This window comes from Triturus cristatus, chromosome 11, assembly GCF_964204655.1.
Source record: "Triturus cristatus chromosome 11, aTriCri1.1, whole genome shotgun sequence".
Taxonomy (NCBI): Eukaryota; Metazoa; Chordata; class Amphibia; order Caudata; family Salamandridae; genus Triturus; species Triturus cristatus.
Genome location: NC_140594.1, coordinates 437,700,767 through 437,719,312, shown reverse-complemented (window position 1 = coordinate 437,719,312; position 18,546 = coordinate 437,700,767). Strand labels below are relative to the sequence as shown.

Sequence of the window (18,546 nt, the reverse complement as noted above, 5' to 3'; positions counted from 1 at the left end):
TTAAAGATAGCACACAATAGGCCAAAGGCGGGCGCATTGCTCCGCCCATGGCCTATTGGTGTCTATTACGCGCATTCCTGCCATATGGTTTCAATTATCGTGCCCAGACACGGGAGCATTAATTGAGACCATATGGCTCGCTGTGGCGCGCACGCGCACCACTCGCGGGCTTATTTGTTTTTGAAGCGATCGCAAAAGTGAAATCGATCACTTTTCCTGCCGCTTGCTTCTGCCTTCTCATTAGAAAATGTTAGGAACGTTTGTTCATGTGATGTTTATATTTTTGTCAGCAATCTGAAGAAATCATGCCCGGATGCCGATGCGGTCTTTAGCACCTGTTACGTAAGCATGTTTTCAATGCCAGACATTTGAGCCCGAAAAAGTTGAAAGCGTTCCATCTGGACTGTCCACTGTTTGCCTCTAGCGAATCTCTAAGGAAGGGATTTCTAAATTAATTTCATGTCTGCAGCTTGCTTATTCAGAGGACGCCCATTCCCACACTGCGCGGCCATCTCTATTGTAATTGGAGACTATCGAGGCTTTTGTTCCCGCTTCGCCCCCAGCTGGTGAGGCCATCCTGGAGCAGCTCGCGAGCGGCGAATCACATCCATCTGTGAAGAGCGACAATGGGAGCCCTGTCAGCGCCACCTTGCCAGCCACTGCCACTTCACAGCAGGAATCAAGTGAGTTCACGTCTCAGAAACCAAGCCCAAATGCCCCCGCCACTAGGCAAATGTTTGCGGGTGTTTTGTTTCGGGGGCAAATAGTTCATCAGTGTTGAATGCTATGTTAAGGGAGCTTGGGAGTTGGACCATTTTGCATTGCACGAAATGTTGAATGTTTGTGACCTTAACCATGCACGTTTGCATTATGTTATGTGTGTGTTGAAATTTAACATTTAATTTTCTGACGAAAAGCTCATTCGTCTGAAGAGGGGTGGAGGGAGGCTTAAAATAGTTAGTGGTTTCTCGACTGCTTCTTTTTTGACTAGTCATATTTTTTAATTTACAGCGACTCTTTATTTTGCCAAATCGTGCCCTCCTTCCCTTGTTTTTGACTAGCGCTGTTTTACTCTTTACGGTCTTTTTAGCTTACTTGACCTAAAATTTCTTTCTTGAAAAGTGGCTCTTCTATTAGCTTTAACCTCTGCAAGATGAGTAGATAAAATTTAAGCCTTTTCAATAAAAGAAACTTACCTGCAGTTCCAGAAGGACAGGGTCATTTTAAGAACTAATACACACACTTTCCCTAAAGTACCCTCTGATTTTCATTTCAATGAACCTATAATCCTTAAGGCTTTCTTAAAAAATACTAGCACTGCAGAAGAAAAAACACTTAATTCACTTGGCATTACACAATGTCTAAAATGTTACATAGACAGGACAAGCAGATTCAGGAAATCAGATCATCTGCTCTTAGCTATGGTCCTCCCAGAAAAGTACAACCAATTTTCAAGCAGGGTATGGTACATTGGGTGTCTGCTGGCATAATATATTGTCACAGTAAAGCAGGCCATCCTATACAAACAAGCTTTTCAGCGCATTTTACGCAAAGTGTATCTGCATTAGTTGCCTTGATCGCTAGATTCAATAGTGGAAATTTGACAGGCAGCAACCTGAAACAAGCATTTACAATGCAATAGGTCTCGCATTGACACAAGTTTGAGCCATTGGCAGTGCAAATAACAATGCCTTTTATTTTTGTTTTCTTTTTAAAAACATAAATAAAAGGCATTGTAATTTACAATGCAAATAGCTTAAACTTGCGTCGCTGTGAGACCTATTGCATTGCATATGCTTGTTTAATTTAGAACATTCTTTCCCTAGAGGGTTCCAATAGCCTTATAGCACTTTGGCCTCGAGCTATCCCAGTTGTTAAAGGCCCTCACACTCGTTGTTTGGGTTCAGGGCCCTTAACTAGTATAGTCCACAGCAGCTGGCTTCTAGGCTAAATTATAAACCCATTATATGAAAATAATGAAGAAATGGGTCTTTCAAATTGATCCTAGAACGAAAAAATATATCAAATAAAGATACTCACAAGGGTAAGGGATCTTAAACCATGGTGCAGCAGCCAACACCCCCTGCCTGGCATCGGTGCGGGCATAGAATCCATACTTGCTGTTATCCGGTGGGAAAACATCAGTTACGGTAAAGATGAAGCACAGTAGCCAGGATACCAGGATAGCCATGATAATCTATAGAGGCAAAACAGAAATTTAACAACAGAAACCAACTGAGATAGACAAAGGGAAATTTGGGAGTAGAATATATATATATATATATATATCCTATTAGGTTTTTGAATATAAACATTCAGTCATATGAGTAGATTCAAAGAATGAGCAATCACTACAAATTAACTAAAACGCCGCTGCAGACTCAAAAGTTGCCTGATACGAAACCATTATTAGCCTGGAACTGTCCTATAATGGACAGAAAATGGTACTGCCCCTGCGCTAAAAGAAAACTGCCCCCGCAAGAATATTTCAGACAAAGCCTTATCGCCACCCCATTTGCACTAAGTAGAAACAAAACCCAACTGAATCTATTACGTTGCTATGCTATTTCTTGCCCAATACTCTTTCAATGAATTCCCTGTTTTTTTCTACACATGACCAATTAATTGCTCTCAAACTTCACCACTGACAGCGCTAGTGTCCTGTTCTGCTAGGCTTCGGTTTTATTTCATCAAATAATTTTTTTTCTTGTGGTCTCTTGAGGAACATACAAACATTCAATGAACTGAATTTCATTTATTCTTACAGCACGTTATCTATGTCAATGTCAATGGTTCTTGTTAAGCGCACATATCACCGGGGAGGTCTCATGGCGCTGAGCAACAACAATAGCAAAAACGGAAGAGCAGCAAGAACAGTGAAAGCAAACTTACTGGGGGAATAGCCAGGTTTTTAGTTCTCTACGAAAGCATCTGTGGTCAACTATGGACGGGAGGTGTGATGGTAGCTTATTCCAAAGCATGGAGGCCAAGTGAGAAAATGATCGGCCACCATTTCGAGAGGTTCGAATACGAGGCTGAACAAGGTACGATTTCGTACCAGACCTTAAAGATCTTCCAGGCGTGCACCATTTAAGTTTTTTAGCTAGATATCTTGAGCCAGTGTCATACAAGGTCCAGTGTGTGAGACATAGGATTTTAAACTCTATTTTAATTTTAATCTCTATGGAGAACATACGTACTGTTGGCTCATGCCTAATGGCTTCCAACTGGTTTGGAATCATCCGTGGAGTGGCAACATTATCTAAAATCATTGACAAAAGAGGAGGAACTGAAAAATGTGACCACCAGTTTTAAAAGCTACACTTGCTGACAGTAGGGTTTACTTTAATAAATAACGGAAGTGATACCATCCCCGCCACCAAAGTGGGGCAGTTTAAAGTGCTGAAGTCTGCATATGGATTCATACAAAAAAAAACTGTACAGGGCCAAGGAGCTAAAAAGTGTAATCCTCTATGTATATCGCCTGGAAACATAGGTGCACTGACTCATCAGATATTCGCAGGCCATGTTTAAAGCAGGGTTGTAACCCCAGAGGAATAAAAGAAGCCGGAAGGCCAGCGGTTCTTAACCCCTTAACTGCTGGGAGCAGCCCCCGCCCCAGAAGTGGCAGCTCCTCCACTATGGCGGAGGAGCATCGTCTCAACTTTTGGGCAGTGCAAAGTACGAAACATAAAATGATAATAACTTTGTGTTATTATCGTTTTATGCTTCGTGTTGCTTTGCAGGTGGGCGGGGCTGTTCTGCTCTCAGAGCAGGGCAGGGGAGGAGTGGTTTGCCCACTCCTAAATGCGCAGGGACTGTTTGGTCGGCCCTCTCGGGCTGCCCAAACCAGTCATCCGCACTTTCCCTGCTCTTCCCATGAGTGTCTAGTTTTCAAAAATATACAGGTTTGCTAGGTTTCCCTAGGTACCTGGTGTGCTAGGTTCCAAATCAATAGCTAGGTTTATAGCACGTGCATGTTTGCTAGTTTTCCCAAAGTGGCGGCTGCACTACGGCCCAAAATCCACAGCAAGGAACAAAAAACCGGTCAGTGATAGTGGGCTTTCTGTCGCCCAGGGGATGGGTTGTGGTGGGCAGATCGAGGACTATTGCCCTGATTTGCCCCCTAGGGGGGCCAGAACGACGGAGGTCATTTTTAGGGGGGCACTGGCATGCACATTCTGGGCAGCCCCCACCCCTACGTATAAAAACCCCCATCATGATCCCTAGTGGGTTTTCTGCCTCCCCCCTGAGGGTTGGGGAGAGGAGGGGGGGGGGGGGGAGTTGGGGGAGGAAAGACTCATTTTTTTGGGGGGTGGGGGCATTGGCATGCTCATTCTATGCAGCACCCACCCCTACGTATAAAATAAAAAGCATAATCCCTGGTGCCTAGTGAGCGGGGCGCAGATCAGGGGCTGTTGCCCCCATCTGCCGCTCCAGGGGTGGGGAGCAGAAAGACTGGCATTTTTTGGAGGGCTTGGGGGCATTAGCACACCCATTTTGGGTGCCCCCCCCACCCCTATAAACATAAATAAAAAATCCCTGGGGCCTAGTGTGCTTTCTGCCCCACGGGGAGGCAGATTAGGGGATATAGCCTCATCTGAAATTTCCCAAAAACATTGAGGGGGAGCAAAAGCCCTTGCCCAAGGTGCTGCTCCCCCCTCCCTGGTGCCTAGTGTGTGAATCTCTGCTTGGAAATCACCCCCCTGAGGCGATCCCCAAGCAGGGATCCACTACAGATGGGTACCATTGGAAAGAGATGATTCTCCCCTTTCCAATGAGAACTCTCCCATCTGCCTATGTGCTCTGGGGCCGAGATAGTGCCCTGAGCATGTAGGCAGTGAAACTGAAATGAGCCAATTGGCGGCTTGTTTCAGTTTAGGGTTCAGTGAAAAGACGATCACCGTGACGTGCATGATGATGGTCATTTCACTGAAAAGATCAGAATAGCCTCTGGAGCTGAGGAAGCCCTTCCCCAGAGGTTGTTGTGATGCAAAGGAAATACCTCTGGTGCCCGCACCATAAGGATTTCCAGTGCTGTGTCGTCAAGACACACGGGAGCTATACGACGCACATGAGCACTTTTGCATCAGCCGCATCGAACAGGTTAAAAGTCACGCCTTCAAATTACATCAGCCACACCTCAGAGAAACCATCCAGCTTTTTCATTCCACTCAAAGCCCGAATAGAAAGACTCTCTCTGAAAAATTCTGGAAACAAGTTCAGTAGTTTTTTTTTCTTTTTTTAACCCCTCCCCTGCTCATGACGGAGCCATTCCGTCATGAGCCACGGCTGCCGTGTGCTCATGACGGAGTGGTTCCGTCATGCCGCGGCCGTTGGCGGCCGCTCCGCCCACGCGGCGCTAATTCCCCGCCTGTGCGGGCGATTAGCGCCGTGGGCGGAGTCATGACGGAACCACTCCGTCATGAGCACAGCTCAACCGTGGCTCATGACGGAGTGGCTCCGTCATGAGCACAGCGCCACCGCGCTGCCCCCCCCCACCTCCCCCAGCGCTGCGGCGGAATTCCCGCCGCAGCGAAGGGGTTAATAGGTGTGGCTTCCCCTGGGGCCGATCGCGGCCCCAAGGGAAACCACAAATCTATAAAAACAAAGCTGTTCCTGCAGGGGTTTAGCCAGGGAGCAGGAGGGCCGACCCCCTGTCAATTTCACCAACATATTTCTCGGGGGAAGGGGGTGATCGCCCGCCCAGTGGAAAAAAAACACTATTTTTTAAAATATAGGCCCCTGGGGGAGGGGGGATTCCCACAAAGGCCGACCCCCCCCCCCCCCCCCAACAGCCCTCTTGTCTAATGGTTTTCTTGGCCAGGGATCGCAGCGCAGCCGTGATCCATGGCCAGGAAACCCTTTCAGGAAGGGAAGGTCGTTTTCGGCCTGTTTTCCCCACAGGAGTAGAGTACTGCCTTACCTGCGGCTGTCCTCGGCTCCGGTGGGGAAAACTGTGACGTCAGAGTGCCTCACAGAGCACTGATGTCACAGATGGGTGGGAGGTGGGGGCGGGGAGAGGCACGGAAAGCCTTCGGAGTCTCCCTCAGGGGGGAAAAAAACCTCTGGTGCTTTGCACCGGAGGACTTAAGGGGGCCCTCCCTGGTGCCAGCAAATGGGCGTGCACCGCACCAGAGAGGTAGTGCGTGCATCGGCCATTAGCCGACACACGTACTGAATGGTTAACCACTGTGGGCCTCCACTGAATCTTTCCTGGATTCTGGGGCCCCCACCAAATTGTTACTGGAAGAAAGGGGACCTGGCATAAGTAATTTCTGTGATTTGAACCTAAAAAACAAAGAGTACAGAAACACGCATACATTAAACAAAAACACAAATATTTTATTGAACAAAAATCGAACATTTAATGGGGGGATTGGAGCTTTTCTAAATGTGTTTTTTAATTTTAAAAGAAGAAGCGATATGCTAAACTGTAGGATAGAACTGTCTTTTTTTACTTTTAATACATGCTCTATATTTGTTAGCACTCCTGTTAGCTCACCAATTTGTTTTCTGCTCCCGCGCTACTCACACGTATCACTCGAAGGATACAAATTTAATTTTGAGCCTCCAGTTTCAAATTACTTCAAATTTACATTATGTTTTAAAACGTTGTTTTGATTCTTTATTTATATATACTTTATTATTCTAATATTATTTAATTTTGCACACAGCAGTGGACCCACAATGTAGGCACCACACGGGGTGAAAACTGCTTTAGCAGTCCACAATAAATGCTTATTAATCCATATCCTACAGAGATTAAAGACTATGGTCATTTTAGCTGCCATCTTTAGCTCACACTGTTCTATTATTGGATGGGATAGCTAATTTAATATGGAGACTAAAAAGTAGAACGGGACTCATCCGCTAAATCAGAGAACGGCTCTTTCAAACCTCCTCTGGGGATGGGGTAACACTATTTTCTCCGTGATCTACTTCTATCGACTCATTCATCTCCCCATTTTTGGGTGAGGAGGATGCCACTTTCTATCTCTGGCCCGAATGCGCAAACAGCAATGTGTGCCAAAGGTCATACATCAACAAATGACACAGGAAAGGGGAAGGGTGGGTAGCGTGGGATTAGCCTTTAGCCCATGATCTCATTCATAAAACTACAGAGGGTGTAATAAAGTCAAAGGACACAGACGTAGGTGCAGCCAAAGTACATAAGGGAGTGGCAGAGCATGCTTCAACAGAGTTTTTTTTTGTAAACTTGTGGTGAGAGACAGTCCGGGATATTTCCTACAACTCGGACACTAATCTGAATTCAGATTTATGCTACTCCCGATTTAACACACTATCTTGACCCCACACTAAAACTGAATATTGCAGCGGATAACCTGGATGTGAACCCGTCTCCCTTGATAGTGCTTCTTTTATATTAAAACAGATTAACTATTGGTGGCCCCTGTCCATGTCCCCATGGAGGTGTGATCCAATCTCACTCTATGTGACTCGGACTGTTAAGCTTGTGAATTCAACTGTGAGTAAGGCATCAGCTATAGCGACAATCAGTGGTTACGCCAATCCCTAAAAATGGATATATAGTGTCAGTTAAACTTCCATCGATTCCTCTTTTAGATTTTGTTTAATGGAACATTCACAAACAGCACTGCTGACAGCGAAAGGAGGTTCAAAACCAAGCCAGCCTAAGAAGATGCTATGCATCCATACCATTGTATACATTAAAAAAAAAAATATATATATATATATATATATATATATATATATATACACCTTGGAGCATCTCAAGGGATGGTTTCGTGGGTATTCAAAGCCCATTGTATAAAGTGCCGGGAAAAGATGGTGGACAACAACAACCCTAAAACATTTTTGGCACTAAATTTGAAAGAACACACTTGCCCAAGGCCTAGATCGAAGTCTCTAATAACTATTTATGAACTTTCCCTATAACTCAGAGGGGATGCACAAGAAGCAGAACCATGCATAGCATTTATTTGATCACAAATATATCAGAAAAAACTAGCTGTGGATTACCTTTTCATTATCTTTCAGTTGCTTGAGAAAACCAAGTACAGAGGCTGGGAGAACATGTTCACCTTTACATTATATTTATCATTTGTTTTGCAGAAAATAACAAGGAAGCGTCACAATCTGGGATACCAATTCTTCGACAGATTAAAGTGCTTGTCTCTGCAATTGTCTAGTGTAGCAAAGTCCAAAGTAAATTTGAACATCAGCTCCATTCACAACCAGTCTTTTCTTCCCTATCGCAGCACTTGTTACAGGTTTGCACTGTCGAAGGTTAGCTACCTCTTCCAAGACCGTGTCCCCCCCCAGTCTGCACACCCATAGGGATTCTTCATGGCATCTCTTAGGCTTTGACCCATAACAGATATAGATGGGCTAACCCTCATCACTCAGAAACCTTGATATAACCCACTGTATGATTTCCGCCTCCAGGAGAAACAGGACCCTAATTTAGGAGGTCCTTGCTGTATTCTCTAGAAATTCAATGTTTGTTTTTTAACTGGGTTAGTAAAGTGACAAAACACGAACACAGCTCCTCGTCCATTATAACGCCCCAGGTTCCACCTCTTGTTGAGATGCTTTTGGCACAGACACTCATCAGTCGAGGCAGCTTCCTTCTATTTCATTTTAGAAACACAACAGTCATTGTCTACATTTGACATGCTTGGTGCACTTTCACAAACCTACCAAGTTTGGCCATATCAGGGTTTCATCATGCATCAAATTAGGGCTGCTGGATTCGCAAAACTCGAAGACAGCACTCTGAATCACATCAGGAGCAGAGGAAAATATCTGCATATATTCTTATGTGCTCGTTTTTGTTTGGAGGTAGTATTGTGACAGAAAAGAGATGCGACCCCACTAGGAAGAAACCTCACTGACCATAGCATCAGATTTGTCACTATTTTGTCCCCACATCTCCCTCTGATCTGCTATCGGCCATAAAAGGCTGAGGTAGAAACAAGCAAAGTCAGCTCTACTGCCGTTGGTCTTTTCTCCATGGTCTTAATCACTGGCATTGCCAAGGCTGACTGTGAAATGTTCTTCGCTCGTTCCGGGTAAACCAGGGGATTCAGAATTGGTCTTCCTCACGCCACAAATTTCAAGACCACTGACATACAAATTAGGCTGGATCACCATTCCAGAGGAGGGAGCTGATGAGTAGTGGCCTCTCTCAACCGCAAGCACTGCCCAAACACCATATTAGAAGCTCGCAGCTGTACAGAGGTGAGAGGGAGGGTCACCCACAACGATTAACTGGGTCCAACAGGAGTCACAGATTAGAAGGGTCCAATACCAGATGGGTGCAGCTTCCTTTACCTGATGAAGTGTCAAATGTGGATTTTGTCATCCATAGAAAGAACAAGAATGAGGCCACACCATAACAACGAGAGAGGGCATATATCCCAGATGCCTAGCTGACCCTGTCCCCTCAACACACCATTATTCCTATTTAAGACTGCTTAGAACAACATTCAGGAAATTAATTGCAGTGAAACATCAGTAAGCCCACTGACCTAGTCCGTGAAACTGCTCTCCTCCCATGCAGCTCCACCACCTAAGTGATGGCCCGAGCGGGCTCTGACCTCTGTGTCAGGGTGTTCGAGGCCCTCCTCCACCCGCAGGCTACCACCTGTGCCGTTTCCCGATGGTCCCGTGGGAGAGTATTCTGGTCTTTTGCCCACTGTCTTTCTTCTCTGACTTTTTTTTCTGTTTTTGCCTGTTTTTCTATTTTTTCTTTTTTACTATTTCCTTTTTCTCATTCTTTTCTTTTCTCCCGTGCCTCCTTCAGCCTTTTCCCGCCGTTGCTGCCCCCGTGGACCCTTCCCCCTCCATTGCGCCTTTCCCTGCTTCCTGCTTGCCAGCTGACCAGCCCTCCCTCTACTTAATGATAGGAGCTGCGCGGCCACACCAGAGGCAAGCCCGTCTGCACCATGACCGTGCCCCGCGCCAGGAACCCTGGCCTCCTGAACCGCCTCTGCAATGACTCTAGCAGGCTCCACCATCTTAAACCCGGACGCAACAACTGCCAGCTCTTGACGCCGAGCCACACCCACGGCCTTCTCTCTGGCCTTCGCTTTCGCCGAATTTTCACCCACCTCCGTAACCAAGCTCCATCACCCAACCCTCACCACTCAACTGCATCCTCCTCAACGTAGGAACTCTCCACAAACACGCCACGGAGATCTGTGACTTCCTCGACGCCACCTCACCAGACATCACCTTCCTTACGGAGTCTGGAACAAGGTCAGAGGACCAGCTTATCACCGCCCTGAACAGCACATCACTGTCAACCTCAGACGCCAACACTGCAGAACGCAACCTATACCAATGGATCGTAAACTCGCCGACACCCTGGCCCCCCTCAAGAAGGCCACTGGCAAACACATCAAGAAAGCAAACTGGTTCACACCTGCCCTCCAAGTTTCCAGACGCTCCTGCAGAGGATTCGAAAAGACATGGAGAAACCACAAAACCCGGAAGCCCACACCACCTTCGAAGCAACTACCAACGCACACCACCACCTCTTCAAAAACACAAGGAAGAAGGTCCTCCAAGACTGAAACACCAACAACGGACATAACAGCAAAGAACTTTTCACCATTATCAAGGAATTTGCCAACCCCATCCGCGAAACCACAGACGTCCCACCCTTCCAAGACCTCTGCAACAGACTCGGTACCTTCTTTAATCCACCACAATATCATGACAATATATGACAAACAGGACCTCCTCTCCCCACCGCACCAGCAACCTCCTCAACCGACCCCCCCAACAGACCCTGCTCAGTTGGAACCCACTCACCACGGACGACACCCGAAAGACAATGAAAAGCATCAACTCCGGAGCACCATCGGACCCCTGCCCGCACCGCATCTTCCGTAGAGCCACCCCGCCATCAACATTGAGCTATGCCGAAGCATTAACTGTTCTCTCGAGGCCGCCTCCTTCCCCCGACTGGAAACAAGCCGAAATTAACCCACTCAGGAAGAAACCCTTGGCGGACCAGACAGACCTTAAGTACTTCAGGTCCATCTCCCTGCTCCCCTTCCCAACCAAAGTCATCGAAAAAGCCATCAACAACAAACTAGTCGACTTTATCGAAACAAAAAACATCTCGGACATCTCCCAATCCAGTTTTTGAAGCAATCACAGCACCAAGACCGCCCTCCTTGTCGCCACTGACTACATCTGCTCCCTCCTCGACCAGGGCGAAACCACAGTTCTCATTCTCCTGGACCTCTCGGCAGCATTAGACTCCACAACACCGGCATCCCCGACAAGGCCCTCGACTGAATGCGATGCTTCCTCACAGGCAGATAACAATGGGTCAGACTTCCACCATACCTCTCTGAATTGACAGAGAACAACTGCGGAGTGCCCCAGGGTTCCTCTCTCAGCCCCACCCTCTTCAACGTCTCCCCCTCGCAACCACTGTCAAGCACCATGGACTCAACATTGTCTCCTACACCAACGACACACAGCAGAACCTCTCCCTTACCAACGAACCCAATCTCACCAGACAACTTCCAAGAAGGGATGAAAGTGGTCATGCAGAAAAGGGGACCCCCTCTAAAGAAGATAGTTTGAGGTCAGGGAGAAGATGGGAAACCAAAACACACAATGAAGAGCTCCCTCATGGCCTATATTTCTTTCATCAATATAGAACTAACCTATAGGCCGTGCCTAACCTGACACTGTTGACGAAGAGATGGGGTTGCAGGGCCGATGGGGGAAACAGGGATAAGGGGAGTGATGCTCCTTCCAGGGGTCTTTGATATCGCAGGGGTAGGATGGGATAGAGGCATGGGGGGTCCAAGGAAAGACCCTGTCTTATGATGGGGATGGTAGAGAGATATCGATATTGTGGAAGTGGGTCGGGGGAACTGGACAGGGGCCCTAGAGGGGGTGGTTTATTTAGGCACGGCCCATCTTGTAGTAGTCATTGAGATGTTTACTATCTTATTGTAATAAACTTGCAATAAAGTTTGTTTAAAAAAAAAAATCAATATAGAACTAAATTCAGCATGGGCTTAACAACAATATAATGACATCAACAAGACTAATAAGATAACATTGATTTTATCATAGTTTTTTATCTAACTTATTTTTTATCATTTAAGATATATGTATCAATTTTCATCACTTTCTCTTTTTTATAAAACTGTTTTTATATAAATATACATACACAAACAAAATTCCTACATGAAATTCAAAAATAAATGCAACATACTATTAAGTAAATGACCCCCGAGTGATAACACGTACACAAACAAAAAGGAAATGTTCATACATACTCAAACACAACCATCCAAACTCATATGGACTCATACACCATTCATAAACAAATATATCTGGATAACATGGAGACAATAGATTGCAAAGTCTCCACAACCATGTCAGATAGATGTCTGCAGCCGGATCTGAACAGTATAGGTCTAGACCTATACTGAACATTTCCTTTTTGTATGTGTACGTGTTCTCACTCGGGGGTTATTTATTTAATAGTATGTTGCATTTATTTTAGAATTTCATGTAGGAATTTTGTTTATGTGCATGTATATTTATATAAAAACAGTTTTATTAAAAAAAAGGAGAAAAAAGTGTTGAAAATTTTGATACATATATCTTCAATGCTAAAAAAGAAGGTAAATAAAAAACTATGATAAAATCAATGTTATCTTATTAGTCTTGTTGATGTCATTATATCGTTGTTAACCCGTTCCCCGCTCATGACGGAACCACTCCGTCATGAGCCACGGGTGCGCTGTGCTCATGACGGAGTGGTCCCGTCATGCTGCGGCCGTTGGCGGCCTCTCCTCCCACGCGGCGCTAATTCCCCGCCTGTGCGGGCGATTAGCGCAGTGGGTGGAGTCATGACGGAACCACGCCGTCATGAGCACAGCTCACCCGTGACTCATGACGGCGTGGTTCCGTCATGAGCACAGCGGCGTCGTCAACCCCCCCAAACCCCCCCAGCGCTGTGGCGGGATTCGCGCCGCAGTGAAGGGGTTAAGCCCATGCTGAATTTAGTTCTATATTGATGAAAGAAATATAGGTCATGAGGGAGCTCTTCATTGTGGGATTAAAGTGGTTGTCACCTAGATGAAGAACAGCTGCCTTAAGCTCAACTCAGACAAGACAAGTCCTCATCCTGGAACCCACCCCTCCAGATGGAACGATACCTGGTAGCCCTATGCGCTAGGAACTCCCCCACCCGGACGGACCACGCACAACACCTTGGCATCTTACTAGACGCATCGCTACCTATGGATCACCAGATCAACTCCGTATCCTCAGCCTGTTTCAATACCCTCCGCCCCCTGCAAAAGACCCTCAGATCCCCACCGAATTCAGAGAGACCATCAATCACATACTCATCAGCAGCAGGATCGACGACGGCAACACACTACACTGGCGTAACCCAGAAAAACCTCCGCAAGCTACAGAATGTCCAGAATGCCACAACCAAACTGACCGCCGACGACCCCTGGCACAGCCACATCACTAAACACCTCCGCAAACTCCACTGGCTTCCGGCAGACAGAAAAATATCCTTCAAACTCCTCACCCACGCTTACAAGGTCCTTCACAACGCCGGGCCAGCATACCTGAACAGCTGCCTCTCCTTCCACGCACCCAAAAGACACCTCCACTCTGCCCAGTTCGCACAGGCAAGTGTCCCACGGATCCGCAAAACCAAAGCCGGGGGAAAGTCCTTGTTCTTCCTCGCTGCAAAGACCTGGAACACCCTACCCTCCACCTCAGACTATCTCACACCCTACCCCACTTCAGGAAGGACCTCAAGACATGGCTCTTCGAAGCACTTAAGACAGATCTGCTCTCCAACTCCCCCCAGAGCCCCTCACGGGTGAGTAGTTACGCTTTACCAACCCTTGACTGAGTAATGATAACATCAACTTAGGACCTCATTATGTTCTTGGCAGACAGGTTTACTCCGTCACAAACCTGATGGATTTCCCGTCCGCAAAATTACAATTCCATTATATCCTATTGAACTTGTAATATGGCAGATGGAATATCCGTCACGTTTGCGACGGAGTATCCCATCCGCCAAGACTGTAATCAGGCCCTATAATTCTACACACAACCAGATTAAGGGAGGGATGGGTATAGTGCAACTGTGATTTTGTCTGTTTTTAAAGGAACAGGTCTCATAAACAAGTTGTAATTTTCTGATTGTATTAGTCATTATAACACACAATTCTGTGAACAGAATTATACTATAGAATACCCTTTTATAGTTTGGAATGGATCCCAACTCGGTATGTTAATTAGGACACTTTTCACATGTATGGCGAGCTGTCCATACTTTTTATTATATACAAAACAAGCCTGGTTGCATGCTAACATGGTCACAGTCACGTTCTTGTGACTGTGAAAGGACAGGGATTAGAAAGCAGGCTTGCTCATTTAAATGGTGCAGCTAATAAAAGGTGTGCTTGCCATGTTTTTCTGAGACTAATGTTAACAAGCCAGAGAAAGAAAATTACCTACTCTGATGCACAACTTTTTCATAAGCACAGCAGCTGAAATGTGGTTACAACGGAAAGATGGCCATTTGAGTTTTGTCTTGTAGGAAAGGTGAAAAAAGTAGCAGTACGCTTCTGTGTACTACCACGCTTTTAACAAGAAGCTTTGTTCACTATCCTGTGCAACAAAACTGGCACAGAACATGAGCTGACCGGTCCTCACTCAACAGAGATCTATGAAGAGGAATGCTGCAACAAGCATTAAAAATGCAATAGGTCTCGCCTTTGATTAAGTTAAAGCCATTTGCTGTGCTAATGGTATTGTATAGCAAAGCAAATGGCTTTAACTTAATAAAAGGCGACCTATTGCAATTTCAACGCTTGTTTTTATTTTTTCAAGGAAAAACTTAACACTTAATTGGAGTGTTACCGGCACTTCTCAGAAACAAGCAGTACCTGCACGTCTATTTTTCCATTTCAAGCACTGCTTAATGCCTCATGACGCGCAACAGACTCGGCCCCTCCAACATACTCAAAACAGGGGACTGGCGCACACTCTGCTAAGCTCACAAGTGACAGCCTGACTTTATTTTAACTGCAAGGCGGGCCCATTTATCAAGAACCCAGTGCGCTTGTGTCAGAGAGACAACTACTCCCATATATTTCATTTTACTTTACATTTTTGTAAATAGAATACTAAACCCACTAGAGGGGATGGCCGTCATGCTCTACAAAATGCAGGTTTTGTAGACAAAACCTAATACCGAAGTCCATAAAACAAGTTGGAATTCACAGTTACTGTTTAACAGATGGCAAATCTGCACATTGATACACAAAGGAGGAATGGAGGGAAAGAAGAAAATGGTTCTATGAAGAGGGTGCTGTAGCTATCATGTGTGCAGCAGTTTCAAGTGGCAGTGGGGCGCGAGGCACCCATTAACCACCATTCAGGACTGTCTTACTTTTCAATAAACGCAGCGGGATGTTTGCCCTTGGCCTATTGACCACCGACGAGGCTGACCGAGGGGAGAAGTTATTAACCAAGATCTAGGTTTTTAAGGAACTCCATGCTGAAAATGTTATGCATAGATTGGGAAGCAGCCCTGACCCGTTATTGCAGAGTCAGCCATGATAGATGTATTACTAGTTGGGGCTACATTCTGGATATGCCCCAGTTTATCCTTCCCTGAAAACTATGTAATTACAATTCGGAGCAGGTGCTGGTGCTGTGTGGGGCGCCGCATTAAATTGTAGACCCATGTACCGCAAAAAAAACACACACATTAAGCATACATGACCACCTTGACTCTACTGAGCGTTTCACTGAGTGACAATCTTTCAGGAGATCGGTTGTATGGCGGAGGCACACTGAGTTGACAACAGGAGAGGTTAGGAAATGAGGGGTCAGAGATATAAAACTCTATTTCATAGGAAGGCGGTATAGTGGTAAAGGACGTTGTCTTATCTTCGTGTAAGGATGTTATGTGGTGTGTAGTCTCATACATCGCGCCACTTAGGCAGGGCAGGTGCTTTTTCTGACTTTGCACATTTTAATCTTTCTATGCAGTTGGCGATTCTAAAAACCAGGGATGGACCAAACAGTACGTGATCCAATAAATTATAGTGAATGGGCCCGTTAGAATGGACTTTCTCCCTTGTACCAAATTAAAGGCCTCCAGTCGAAGGCCTGCTCCCCGCATGAGTAAGATGTCAGACAGAAAGGCACTCCTAGCTCCAGACACCACCTCAGCACCTTAGTAAACATTGATTCCTGGTGAGAAAGGGGCGGCCCTAAAGTGGGGCAAACAAAGGAGGCCCAATCTCAGACTTTAAAACTACGGTGGCATTTTGTTTTGCTGCTGTAAACAGTGAGTCAGAAGTACTGATCCTCCATGCACCCGCACTTTACCATCTGATGCAATCACAAGTTATTCATCGCAGCCTAGCAGCGTCGCTCCATCATTAGTGTTGCTTCCCCGCACATGCAGCGCCACTCTGGGAATGTACACATATAAAAATCCAAGAACATTCGTGATAAAGCATTATTGTCTTCCCAATTAAAGAAATACAACTCCAAGTGCTGTACGTTACTAAGGCTGCGTGGAATGTTGCCAGTTACACTGCTGTTATAAACCTTAACACACAGGGGTACCTGTACTTGTCGTTTCTGTCGTCCTCGCTGCACCTGCCCCCTCCTTCCTGGGCACCCGGGAAAGGGACGTAGACAGTCTTCATCCTCCACCGCCTCTATAGCCACGGTGATCTGCACCTGGGCTCTGCGCTCGGGGCCAGGCTAGCACTCTCCCTGTCACTGTCGTCACCGGGACCATTGGTGACTAGGATACGGCTACCACCTCCGCGGGGGCTAAGCTATCATCGCCCCTCTCGCTGTCAGCTCGGATGCCCATGCTGCTTGCTTCGAGAGTCAGGCTGACCAGCCTCTCGCTCAGCGGACCGCCGGAAGCCTCCAGGAACGGGTCCGACTTGCTCCCTGCCAGAGTCCCCATCTCCTAGCGGCACCCTACTGTTGAATGCTACCAGACCCCGAGGCAGCCCTCCTTCACCGCTGGGCTCTTTTGGGTGCAGCTTGTGGGGGCGCCTCCACCTCAGGGATGCAGCTCGCTTGTGCCGTGAGGCGGCCCTCCTCCACCTCCGGAAAGGAGCAGCAATGCAGATTACGGGAGTTGTCGTGCTCTACCACAGGAGAGACCTCCCCTCGCGCCTCGGGGTCACAGTGATGAATGTACGGAGACCCTCAGGGGTCCTGTGGGGTGCTGTGGTGCCGAACGAAGAGCGGGAGGAGGCTGGTCAGGGAGGTGTCACTGATTCCTTCACGCTCAATGGAGCGAATCAAAGGCTTTTGGGAATGCGGCCCGTGATATTCACGAGTTAAAAACAAGCATTTGCAATGTAATCGGTCTGATTGCATTGCAAATGCTTACGTTTAAAACTGAGCGCGGCGCCGCTTCACAGACATCACGCTTGGTTTCTTTATATATTTCTTAACTTCAACTTTGAAGCGGGCGCTGCGCTCAGTGCTAAAGTTAAGAAATATATAAATAAACCGAGCGCGGTGTCCATGAAGCGGCGCCGTGCTCAATTTCAAAGTAAAAACAAGCGCAGTCGCGAACCGAAAACAAGGAACGGAGTGCAGCAATTGAGGCGCAGTGATAAATGCACCCCCACCCCCTTCACAAGCACATGAGGCGTCTGCTCTTCTAACAAGGCGGATGTGACCTGCTTTATGGCTGTGTTCAGCAACAAGCACGGTCCGCTTTCACTTTCGTCCTTGTGAAAGCTTTCTTGCCTTTATGGGCCCATGTGTTTGAAACACATGGCCCCATAAAGATAAGAAAGCTTTCACGACCCACGGAAGGCAGACGAGCCTGTCCAAATGGGATGGCTCAGAAAGCCAGACAAAAACGTCACAAACACCTCTTTTCCAATGGCTGGCCACCGTTTAGCATAAACGGTGACGCCAGCCAATGGAAAAGAGGGACGGGGCTTAATGCCCTATACACAAAATACCTTAAAACGTTAAATCTCGCCAGCGAGACTGCGCATGTGCGTAGCCCATGCAGGCGAGACCTAAAAAATACTGGTATAGGAGAGAGGTTAGACACATGGACCAGTTGCTGGAGGAACAGTCAAACACAGACTTCCAAAGCACGGCTTAATGCACAATTAGGTATGCATGGAGGCTATACATAACTTGGAATGTTTTGAAAGACAAATAAAACTAAGCCGATAAGTACATATAAAAGGAGAAAGGGGTTTAAACTAACTAGATAGGGATGCGTGAAGAAAAAGAATGGGACTTAGCTAGCCTTTACCCTATTATGTATACTTTCTACTGATTTTTTTAAATAACAAATAATTTCATTGCATATGAATTGCAGATAAACAGTGCATAATAATACAGTGTTACTGTATGTGCATACTGATTCTGGTGTTAAGGGCTGGCCTCTACAGACACCTGCAGATGAGAGTTTTTGACAGTTTACATCTGGTTTCTAACACTTAGTCGGGGCAGAGTGAGATACTCCTGCCATTT

The 18,546-nt window shown here is 46.4% G+C and overlaps 1 protein-coding gene across 2 annotated transcripts in view; it reads right to left on the bottom strand.

The window, feature by feature from the left end:
- Positions 1–18,546, bottom strand: part of SLC23A2 (solute carrier family 23 member 2) — an 833,120-nt gene that overhangs the window by 135,192 nt on the left and 679,382 nt on the right. For both annotated transcript variants that reach the window (XM_085636370.1, XM_085636369.1), the window contains one exon: positions 2,041–2,197. In XM_085636370.1, coding sequence (XP_085492496.1) covers positions 2,041–2,197 — 157 coding nt within the window. The remainder of the gene's footprint in view (positions 1–2,040; positions 2,198–18,546) is intronic.